The sequence below is a fragment of the Sinohyriopsis cumingii genome, chromosome 18 (genome assembly GCF_028554795.1).
Source record: "Sinohyriopsis cumingii isolate HCF-2022 chromosome 18, ASM2855479v2, whole genome shotgun sequence".
Classification (NCBI taxonomy): Eukaryota; Metazoa; Mollusca; class Bivalvia; order Unionida; family Unionidae; genus Sinohyriopsis; species Sinohyriopsis cumingii.
The window spans coordinates 36880553-36893679 of NC_142978.1; the positions used below are offsets into that span (position 1 = coordinate 36880553).

The 13127-nt window shown below is 34.2% G+C and overlaps 1 protein-coding gene across 1 annotated transcript in view; it reads right to left on the reverse strand.

Moving 5' to 3' along the window:
* The window catches only part of LOC149776408 (secretin receptor-like), a 108648-nt gene that overhangs the window by 62288 nt on the left and 33233 nt on the right, over positions 1 to 13127 (reverse strand). The window contains exon 3 of the mRNA XM_089941301.1: positions 8676 to 8775. Coding sequence (XP_089797427.1) covers positions 8676 to 8775 — 100 coding nt within the window. The remainder of the gene's footprint in view (positions 1 to 8675; positions 8776 to 13127) is intronic.

The window sequence follows — 13127 nt, forward strand, 5'->3', positions numbered from 1 at the left end:
TGTACGTACAACCAACTTCATTTTGTGATCCTCTTAAAATTTGCAAGAGATCTGGCTCTTAGTTTACTTGATAATATACATAGGTTTTATATATATATATATATATATATATATATATATATATATATATATATATATATATATATATATATATATATATATATATATATATATATATATATACTGTAAAGATAGGTTGATATATATATATATATATATATATATATATATATATATATATATATATATATATATATATATATATATATATATATACTGTAAAGATAGGTTGTGTCCACGGGCATGTTATGCGGCTGGCTCATAGTCATTTTATTTTTGCAAAACCTTTCGCTCGTCAAAGCAAAAAATTTGGAAACTTCTTGGGTAGGTTTGTTCCCCACCTTCCCATATCAACTAACAAAACATGTAATACATTTTACTAAACCAATCAATATAACAATTAAACATAAACGTTTAAGAGAGAAGAGAACAGAAAAGAGGAATAACAAATTGCAACGAATGACCTCAATTTGTCTCTAAGACTACGACAAAATGTATGGAATTCAATTTTTGTTTGATTTTTATCCGTAAACATGTATTTTTAACGTAAACAAGCACCTTGACTCTTGACAACATTAGCTGAATATTGAGAATTTGGATAGTTTTGCTTAGTACGTTATTCAGTTCCAATGCGATTGGATTAAAGTACGTTTCTCATGGACACACCACTGTAGAAGAACCAACAGTATGATCTAAACAGGCATCCGTTTGGTCGCGAGCTTGGTAAGTTAGCTCAGCTCCAGAATGGAAAGAGTAAACAGGTATGATATAAACGATCGTCTTTACTCTCCATCATTCCAATTTAAAAGAAAGAGAATTGTGAAATAAGTCAACTGTGCACATTTATCAACCTTTGCAACAATTGTAGAATATCATTGCTTTGAAGGGATCAAAATATAATCTTTTGACGATATGGAAATGCAGCCATCACTTATCATAATAACATTGAATTCACATGTTTATGTAAACGAAAATAGTGGTTTTAGATTCCATATCAAAGTAAACAATATTATTTCTTTTCCTAAACGATATTACCGGTGATGTAAGGGGACCTCTAAATTAGCTGCATGGACATACTCACAGAATGAATTCAAGTACTGCATGGAACGAATTATAATTCTCTAACCTGTTATATTATTTTAATATCAACTGGAATCCAAACCAAAACCATCGTATCAATATTATTTGATAATTTAATGAATAAAACGCTATAACATTGGATGAGGAAAATTAAAATTATTTTTTTCTGGGGTTTTTTTCCACATTCTTTTGTGTCGGAGATAGAAAGAATCGGAGTCCAGTCTGTCTTGCAGTAAAGAAAAAAGAATCTAAAGTTAACCATGAGATTTTAGATTCTATATGATTAGAGAAAGGAGTTTATGAAAAACTTCGATAAACAAATAAACCTCAAAATTTGCATACAATGAAATGTATGATAAGTTGATAGAATACAAGTTATCATTGAGGAAAATTTATAAAGGACCATAGAGCCGCCATTTAATCTCGAACAAGTCGAGACTAGTACGCACATTTAAAAAAGATTGCTCCTGTATTACATTTTTAATATTGTAATAGCATTACCAAACAATTATTTTGTTTTAGCAATAGCATGTATTCGTTTTCGATAAATGCACCAATAACAATTACAAATGGTATAAATCAATTACCAAAGGCATAAATCAATTACGATCTGCATAAATCATAAATATTTCCTTCCGCCGGTTGCAGCGATGATCACTCAAGCAAACCATTTCTTTTTAAAGCCAGTCTGATGTAGGAATTTCGAGACCTATTTTTTTCTACTACGCAGTATATTAAATCTAATTTGGTTTTAAATTCTATTAAACAAAGAAGGGAAAAGTAAATCTTGTTTACATAATTAGAACGATAAGTAGCCATAGACAGGAAAGTATTGTTAGCATGCAAACTGCATCCCGTAATACATCGTGGCAAGCCAAGGGAATCCCCCGAAGATAAGCTCGGTTGAAATAGTAAAATTACATCTATCGCTATATGCTTTGAAAGTTTAATTATACAACGAGAACAATTTCCAGATAATTTTCTGACGTTTTGCGGAATTAAGTCAGTCTAGATTCTCCGCAATGTATTTTCATCTGTTCACTTTAAGATTTCTTTTCTGAATACTTAGGTGTTAAATCTAACCCGAACCAATATACAATTCAATTCAACCATTACGGACATCGGATACCGACGAGAGCTGGAAAGAATTTCGTTTAATCCACCTAGTTTCAACATTCCGACAATAATAACACGTGTCTTTTGAAAAAGAATTTAAAGAGATAAGCATTACAAATGTGTTACTCATACCACCAGCAAGAATATAAACAGCATGCCCTATTAGAATCATGCAAATTACAGAGGCAATTTTTGTTCTGAAGTATCAACAACAATATTCACTTACCAGAAAACTAATAGGTGTAAAGGCGAATTATCGTTTAAAATAGACAAACATCTCCTAATATATCCTGACCTATGCACGTGCAGTTGTAAACGTGCAATAAAATGTATCAAACTCGAATTAAATGTACGATAATCTACAACTTTGAAGTCGTAAACGCCCATGATTATGCCTGTATTTTATTAGAGAGAGGTATCTTTCAGAGAGAATTTTTTGTGATGTTTTCCAAATGCTTATCACCTAGAGGAACTAGGATCAATCGTGCCTCGATGATAGTCCACCGCGAAATACTGTATTAAAACTCTGTTAGTTTTCTAACTAACGTATGCCAAATATGCAATACTTATCAGCATTTCCATGCTGAAGAGGAATTCGTTAATGAAATTAATGAGACATGCATAGTCATAATAGGTGAGGGACCCGAGCCATATAAATTACATGCTTTATTTTGAGAATCTACCCATCATCATTTCAATTAAATATGACAAGGAATTTGCATAAGTAAAGGAACTCTCTTAGTTATTGTGCTAATTGTCCTAGTGTCCATCTTATTTACTTGCACCAATGTATTTTCATGCACACAAAACTGACCCTAGTTGTATCATATTTACTTGCAAAAGTGGATAAATATGTACACAACACTGATCCAAGTTCAATATTTATTTGTACTAATGGATTTATATGCACAGAAAACGGACGATAGTTCCATATTTCCTTGTACTAATGGATTTATATGCATACAAAACTGACCCTAGTTCCATCATACTTACTTGTACTTATCGATGTACATGCATACAAACCTGACCCTAGTTCCATCATACTTACTTGTACTTATCGATGTACATGCACACAAACCTGACCCTAGTTCCATCATATTTACTTGCACTAGTGGATATATATACACACAACACTGACCCTAGTTCCATATTTACTTGTACTATGGATTTACATGCACAAAAACTTATCCTAGTTCCATCATATTTTCTTGTACAAATGGATTTACATGCACACAATACTGATCCTAGTTCCATATTTACTTGTACTAATGGATTTACATGCACACAACACTGTCCCTAGTTCCATATTTACTTACACTAATCGATTTACATGCACACAATACTGATCCTGGTTCCATATTTACATGTACTAATGGATTTACATGCACACAACACTGATCCTAGTTCCATATTTACTTGCACTATGGGATTTACACGCACACAACACTAACCTAGTTCTATTCTATTTTCTTGTACTATTGGATTTACATGCACACAATACTGATCCTAGTTCCATATTTACTTGTACTGATGAATTTACATGCACACAACACTGACCCTAGTTCTATCCTATTTTCGTGTACTAATGGATTTACATGCACACAATACTGATCCTAGTTCCATATTTACTTACGCTAATCGATTTACATGCACAAAAAACTGATCCTAGTTCCATCAAATTTTCTTGTACTAATGGATTTACATGCACACAATACTGATCCTAGTTCCATATTTACTTGTACTAATGGATTTACATGCACACAACACTGACCCTAGTTCTATCCTATTTTCTTGCACTAATGGATTTACATGCACACAATACTGATCCAAGTTCTATCCTATTTTCTTGTACTATTAAATTATTTACATGCATACAATACTGATCCTAGTTCCAAATTTACTTGTACTATGAATTTACATGAACACGACACTGACCCTAGTTCCATATCTACTTACATTAATCGATTTACATGCACACAAAACAGATCCTAGTTCCATATTTACTTGTATTATGGATTTACATGAACACAAAACTGATCCGAGTTCCATATTTACTTGTATTATGGATGTACATGCACACGACACTGACCCTAGTTCCATATTTACTTGTACTAATGTATTTACATGCACACAAAACTGATCCTAGTTCCATATTTACTTGTATTATTGATTTACATGCACACAACACTGACCCTAGTTCTATCCTATTTTCTTGTACTATTAAATTATTTACATGCACACAATACTGATCATAGTTCCACATTCACTTGTACTATGAATTTACATGCACACGACACTGACCCTAGTTCCATATTTACTTACACTAATCGATTTACATGTACACAAAACTGATCCTAGTTCCATCATATTTTCTTGTACCACTGGATTTACATACACACTATACTGATCCTAGTTCCATATTTACTTGTACTAATGGATTTACATGCACACAACACTGACCCTAGTTCCATATTTACTTGTACTATTGGATTTGCACGCACACAACACTGACCCTAGTTCTATCCTATTTTCTTGTACTATTGGATTTACATGCACACAATACTGATACTAGTTCCATATTTACTTGTACTATTGGATTTACACGCACACAACACTGACCCTAGTTCTATCCTATTTTCTTGTACTATTGGATTTACATGCACACAATACTGATCCTAGTTCCATATATACTTGTACTGATGGATTTACATGCACATACAACTGACCCTAGTTCTATCATATTTTCGTATACCATTGGATTTACATGCACACAACACTGACCCTAGTTCTATCCTATTTTCGTGTACCATTGGATTTACATGCACACAACACTGACCCTAGTTCTATCCTATTTTCTTGTACCATTGGATTTACATGCACACAATACTGATCCTAGTTCCATATTTACTTGTACTAACGGATTTACATGCACACAACACTGACCCTAGTTCTATCCTATTTTCGTGTACCATTGGATTTACATGCACACAACACTGACCCTAGTTCTATCCTATTTTCGTGTACTATTGGATTTGCATGCACACAACACTGACCCTAGTTCTATCCTATTTTCTTGTACCATTGGATTTGCATGCTCACAATACTGATCCTAGTTCCATATTTACTTGTACTATTGGATTTACACGCACACAACACTGACCCTAGTTCTATCCTATTTTCTTGTACTATTGGATTTACATGCACACAATACTGATCCTAGTTCCATATTTACTTGTACTGATGGATTTACATGCACATAACACTGACCCTAGTTCTATCCTATTTTCTTGTACTATTGGATTTACATGCACACAATACTGATCCTAGTTCCATATTTACTTGTGCCAATGGATTTACATGCACACAACACTGACCCTAGTTCTATCCTATTTTCTTGCACTATTGGATTTACATGCACACAATACTGATCCTAGTTCCATATTTACTTGTGCTGATGGATTTACATGCACACAACACTGATCCTAGTTCTATCCTATTTTCGTGTACTAATGGATTTAGATGCACACAACACTGACCCTAGTTCTATCCTATTTTCGTGTACATTGGATTTACATGCACACAACACTGACCCTAGTTCTATCCTATTTTCGTGTGCTATTGGATTTACATGCACACAACACTGACCCTAGTTCTATCCTATTTTCGTGTACATTGGATTTACATGCACACAACACTGACCCTAGTTCTATCCTATTTTCGTGTGCTATTGGATTTACATGCACACAACACTGACCCTAGTTCTATCCTATTTTCGTGTACTAATGGATTTACATGCACACGACACTGACCCTAGTTCCATATTTTCTTGTACTAATGGATTTACATGCACACAAAACTGATCCTAGTTCCATATTTACTTGTATTATGGATTTACATGCACACAACACTGATCCTACTTCCATATTTAATTGTACTATTGGATTTACACTCACACAACACTGACCCTAGTTCTATCCTATTTTCTTGTACTATTGGATTTACATGCACACAATACTGATCCTAGTTCCATATTTACTTGTATTATGGATGTACATGCACGACACTGACCCTAGTTCCATATTTACTTGTACTAATGTATTTACATGCACACAAAACTGATCCTAGTTCCATATTTACTTGTATTATTGATTTACATGCACACAACACTGACCCTAGTTCTATCCAATTTTCTTGTACTATTAAATTATTTACATGCACACAATACTGATCATAGTTCCACATTTACTTGTACTATGAATTTACATGCACACGACACTAACCATAGTTCCATATTTACTTACACTAATCGATTTACATGCACACAAAACTGATCCTAGTTCCATCATGTTTTCTTGTACTATTGGATTTACATGCACACAATATTAATCCTAGTTCCATATTTACTTGTACTGATGGATTTACACGCACACAACACTGACCCTAGTTCTATCCTATTTTCTTGTACCATTGGATTTACATACACACTATACTGATCCTAGTTCCATATTTACTTGTACTAATGGATTTACATGCACACAACACTGATCCTAGTTCCATATTTACTTGTACTATTGGATTTACACGCACACAACACTGACCCTAGTTCTATCCTATTTTCTTGTACTATTGGATTTACATGCACACAATACTGATCCTAGTTCCATATTTACTTGTACTGATGGATTTACATGCACACAATGCTGACCCTAGTTCTATCCTATTTTCGTGTACCATTGGATTTACATGCACACAACACTGACCCTAGTTCTATCCTATTTTCGTGTACTATTAGATTTACATGCATAAAACACTGACCCTAGTTCTATCCTATTTTCGTGTACCATTGGATTTACATGCACACAACACTGACCCTAGTTCTATCCTATTTTCGTGTACTAATGGATTTACAAGCACATAATACTGATCCTAGTTCTATCCTATTTTCTTGTACTATTAAATTATTTACATGCACACAATACTGATCCTAGTTCCACATTTACTTGTACTATGAATTTGCACGAACACGACACTGACCCTAGTTCCATATTTACTTGTATTATAGATTTACATGCACACAAAACTGACCCTAGTTCCATATTTACTTGTATTGTGAATTTACATGCACACGACACTGACCCTAGTTCCATATTTACTTGTATTATGGATTTACATGCACACGACACTGACCCTAGTTCCATATTTTCTTGTACTAATGGATTTACATGCACACAATACTGATCCGAGTTCCATATTTTCTTGCACTAATGGATTTACATGCACACAACACTGACCCTAGTTCTATCCTATTTTCTTGTACTATTAAATTATTTACATGCACACAATACTGATCATAGTTCCACATTTACTTCTACTATGAATTTACATGCACACGACACTGACCCTAGTTCCATATTTATTTACACTAATCGAATTACATGCACACAAAACTGATTCTAGTTCCATCACATTTTCTTGTACTATTGGATTTACATGCACACAATACTGATCCTTGTTCCATATTTACTTGTACTAATGGATTTACATGCACACAATACTGATCCTTGTTCCATATTTACTTGCACTAATGGATTTACATGCACACAATACTGATCCTAGTTCTATCCTTTTTTCGTGTACTATTGGATTTACATGCACACAATACTGATCCTAGTTCCATATTTACTTGCACTATCGATTTACATGCACACAACACTGATCATAGTTCCATATTTACTTGTACTATTGGATTTATACGCACACAACACTGACCCTAGTTCTACTTGTACTGATGGATTTACATGCACACAACACTGACCCTAGTTCTATCCTTACCTGTACTAATTGATTTACATGCGTACTTAAGCATTTTTGTACATTTAATAAGGAGATATTCGACCGATGTAAGGTTTATGCTTGGATAACGATTAAGTTACTCTATCGATTTCAAACATTCAGATGTAAAATGTTTCAGTGCTGATTCTCAAATTAGACAGAAGACGTTGACAGTGAAAATGTGTATGTATGTATGCATGCATGCATGCATGTATGTATGTCTGTATGTATGTATGTATGTATGTATGTATGTATGTATGTGTGTGTGTGTGTATGCATGCATGCATGCATGCATGCATGTATGTATGTATGTATGTATGTATGTATGTATGTATGTATGTATGTATGTATCTATGCATGTATGTGTGTATGTATGTATGTATGTATGTATGTATGTATGTATGTATTGATGGATGGATGTATGTATGTATGTATGTATGTATGTATGTTTGCTTCATGGGACATGAATAAAAAGTAAAATGACATAAACAGTTTTTAGCTGTAAAAGGAGGATTTGAAAATGTTCTAGATACATTCAATACAGCTGTATCAGACCTTCATAATGACGTTAACTTTATTCCGTTTACCTGCAAATGTTACGGGATCAGTCTGCATCTGCTCGATACATTCTTTCTCTTTCTCTGTAAGTAATTTTGCTTGATCAACGAGACCATGCTGTGCGACATTCTGCAAAGGAAAGAAAAATGAATGACTCGTACAAGAAAGCTGAGTCAGCTTGAATTAACTTCAATGACGTACTTATATTCTGTCCCATAAATGACCCTAACTAAAGCACGTTATAATAAAAACAAAAGAAGGTAGGGAACAGATTTCCTCTCATGCTACAATTGCCTCATCATGTGGAGTATTGGCAAAATTAAGTTACATCAATAGATACTGCATTTTTGATAATAAAGAGTCATTTTAACCAGGAAAATCGGGGTACTTTTTCTCTGTAGTGTGACCATTGCCAGCAATTATTGGTCTCACATATGTCATAGTTTGCCTATCATGGTCAAATCCACTTGACCTGTGGTTTTAAGAGGTAAATTACCCATTTCTTTTCTCATCTAGGAGTCCCTTTCCCAAATATTTCTTTGCTGAGATTTGTGACAGTTTGTTTCTGTTCTGCGACTGGGTCATGGTGCAGTCATCACGGATTATTTGGCTGTTCGCTTCGCTTACATGGTTCTCTCTGTCCATTACTACGACCGCAGAGCGTTTGTCCACTGATTCAATGGCAATGTCTGTTCTTTGTTTATTGATTGGGTTGCCTACTTTTCTTGTTTCATTTAGGTTATAGGACTTTAGCTTTTTACATAGATGTTTGGCAACGTCACTTGTTAATCACAAGACGAAAGGCTCCAGATTATCATTGGAGCTTTTGGTGCATCTGATCACTTTTGGTGGGTCTGATCACTTTTGGGTGCTTTAACTAAGGTACTCGTTCTGCTTTTGATTTTGTAGCAAAGGTTGTGCATTACGTCATTATTTTCAGCCAAATTTAACAGCGTCTTTCAAAAGCTGTCCCGTATAGTAGGTTTTGTGTAAAGTACAGAAACCGAAACCCCACAGAGAGCACTTAAACTTTCTGCTTCCAAAAGGGCCTTTGAACGATTAATCACATGCATTTCGGCCTGAAGTGGGCAAATAATGGATTATGTTTGGCCTGCGTTTTCTCCTTCTGCTATGTGTATTTCTTTCCGATACTTGATTTAGATACTTATTTTTGAAAACAAAATGTTTAAAAGGCATGCAAAATGTGATGAATTCATTATTTCTGAACGACCAAGAACGTAATCAGGAGGATACATCTATATAGCTCTGACTGACAAACCAAAAAATTATTTACTTGAAGCCCCATTGTGGAACATTTTCATGTCATGGGCACAAACACACACACACACACACACACGCGCGCGCACGTATTGTATTCAGTATTACAGAGCTGTTCTAACTAGTCAGCTTGAATTAAGAAATATGGAAACTCATTTTTTTCACAAATTTACGACTGTTTGGATGGCTTTAACATCCTACGGATTTTGTGCTATTCATGGAGTTTACATGTTTGGAGCTTTACTTTTGATTACAACCATATAGTCATTGCCGTGTGAGGTGCCGATAACTGCTAATATATACGTAAATATCATCTGATTCTTACATTTGGAAACATATTAGAAGCCGTTCCTATGCTTCATGTTTAGCTTTCTCGATATTCTTGGTTTTTCCTTTTTTCCCTTTTTTTAAAAGGGGGCCCTGAGTGGCCGAGTGATATAAAGCGCTCTCCGTTACGGATCACTTCCATCTCAACTCTGTCTGCGTGGGTTCGAGTCTAGGATTCGGCCGATGTTAGTATGTGAGAAAGCTTGCCAGAAGCTTCTCGTGGGTCGGTGGTTCTTTCTGGGGTTTTTCCCCGGTTCTTCCTCCACCATTAATACTGGCCGCCATGTATAGCCTACCGTGTGCTGAAAAATGGCGTTAAACCCCACAACAACAACAACTCTAATACATCTATATATAACATCTTATTATTAATTTTAGAGCAGGTTAGATCATGATGTTTACGTTCGTTTGAAAGGATTTTCTTTCCTAGAGGTACAAAGGAAAACATGTTTTTAACTTTCTCAAACTTTTGCTTTATACCATTTAGATAGTTTGTTTCTATGCGCGTGTTCACGCTAACACATCCATATATACATTCTTAGGACGCTAGAAACCTATTTCACTCTTCATGTTGACATTTTTGCTCGGAAGTGTTTAAGCCCTCCGAGTGTTTGTGCAATATAAACATTATTATGCTGAGCTTCAGCTATACCCTAATACAAATGTACCATCTCATTCCTAAATCTGGAAGCACGTAAGAAACTCATTTCCATCTTAATATCTTCATTTGTTTCTAACGGTTTACGTTCATGAGATTTTTGTGCAAATCCTGGGTTTCTGCATGATTGGACCTTTACTTGTAATTGGCACCATTTAGACATAATTTTGATGAGTTCCATTAGACGCTAACACACATACACACACACACACACACACACGCGCACGCACGCACGCCCCCACCCCCCACCCCACCCCCACACATACATACATACATACATACATACATACATACATACATACATACATACATACATACATTATTTTTAGTTTCTGGATTACAGCTATACAATATATATTATCCGGAATATTCATCGGCATCATTGCCATGTCATGTTACGTTTCCTTTTCTTCAAACAGTTAAATAAATACTTGTAGGAAAGGTAAACGCAAAAGACAGTTCCTGCCAAACTGAAATATTTGACATGCCAAATTGAAAATAGTTAAAATATACATTTTTCTGCATCTCTTTAAGATATATGTAAAAATATTCTTTGATTTTAGTTTGAGAATTGCATCAGTTTGTAAACATATATTTTGCTTACGTTTTTGTGTTTGCACCTGTTATATGTTTGTGACATTCGCTCTTAATAAAGTTATCCTTTGATCTCGAAATACCTGGCCAGCTTTCCAATCTTGTGCACCGTGCTTTCCTGGTATAAAAGTCGGTAAATTCCGTTTATGTCAAAGATTAGATGCAGCACCGTAAAACAAAATGTTATTAAAATTAATTGTTTAGCCTCTCGGTGGTTCTTATAAATTCGTTTTCGCGATAAAAGTAGATGACTAAAAGTCTTCGAAATCTTTGCTATATCAAGGACCTTAAGTATGTAAAGATGGAGGAAAGAAATAAAGGTGTATTAACACTGACATATACGTGATGTGTTCATCAAATAATATTATTAGGTGATTATAAAAGCATCCCACGATTTAAAAACTATTTCGTTTCCAAGGAAGAGGAATACGGTTATTTTCAACTATATGTTCGCCTCCTAGAATGTATTATTGATTCCATATATTTACCTATTGTAAAGTAAATGTATTGCATTCATTTACAACTTTAAAACAGTAGATTCATTGTAACAAGTGCTATGCCTGGATCCTAGAAGAGAATACTTCATAACACTAACAATTTTTTTAATTATGAATAAACAATATTATAACACAGGTTACAGAATATTTAATTATAACTAGTGATGGATATACAAGCGCGGGTCTACGGGTTACGGCACCCGTCGCCTTGTCTGTACACACCACATTATATCGACTATGCAAAGATCACTATATATATATATATATATATATATATATATATATATATATATATATATATATATATATATATATATATATATATATATATATATATATATATATATATATATATATATTCCATTCGCGCGAGAAAGAATAATGTGACAAGAAGGACTGTATTTAAGTTAATTTTAGATTTGGCTGTGTAGGAAATTCTTCCAGAGCCACAATTTTCCGCTGGAATCATCTCTAAACACGTGACACACCCAAATGTCTATATATTTCATACTTTTGTTGCGAGCCATTTTATGAATTTTATTTATCGTAATGTCTCAATTATAATATCTGACAGTAATGCAGAGGATTTATCGCATAAATTGTTTTTGACAAACTACACTTATTCCAAAATCTATTTATGTATTCCTCACACCACCTTGTAGATATTTGCAAACAAGAAAATGGAGTGCATAGTTTTACAGAATCTGAGGGCATTCCAGGAGAATGATCAAATTTTAGCAGTTTCTTGGATCAAAATATTATTATCTAAATTCAGTTATCAGCGTAATCTCCGGCCACAACGTAGTATTGACAAAATTAGTAACAGCGTGCTCCAGCAATAATTTAATAAAGAGTGATAAAGCTTAGCTGCAATAAAGAAACAGATTAATTATTATAAGCGTAGAATCCCATTATCAGTGCCATAACACCGTCCATAAAATTATAATGTGGCCTATCAAGTAAATGGCACTTACTAATTGCTGTATACTGCAGAAAACAATACCGACATTTTTGAGGAAATTTCCTTAACATCCCCAATTTTGTTTTTCTGGGGGAATCGCGATGACCAGATTAATTTAAATTGTTTAAAATAAATATTCAGTCTTCTTTTGTCTCTAAGCGTCATC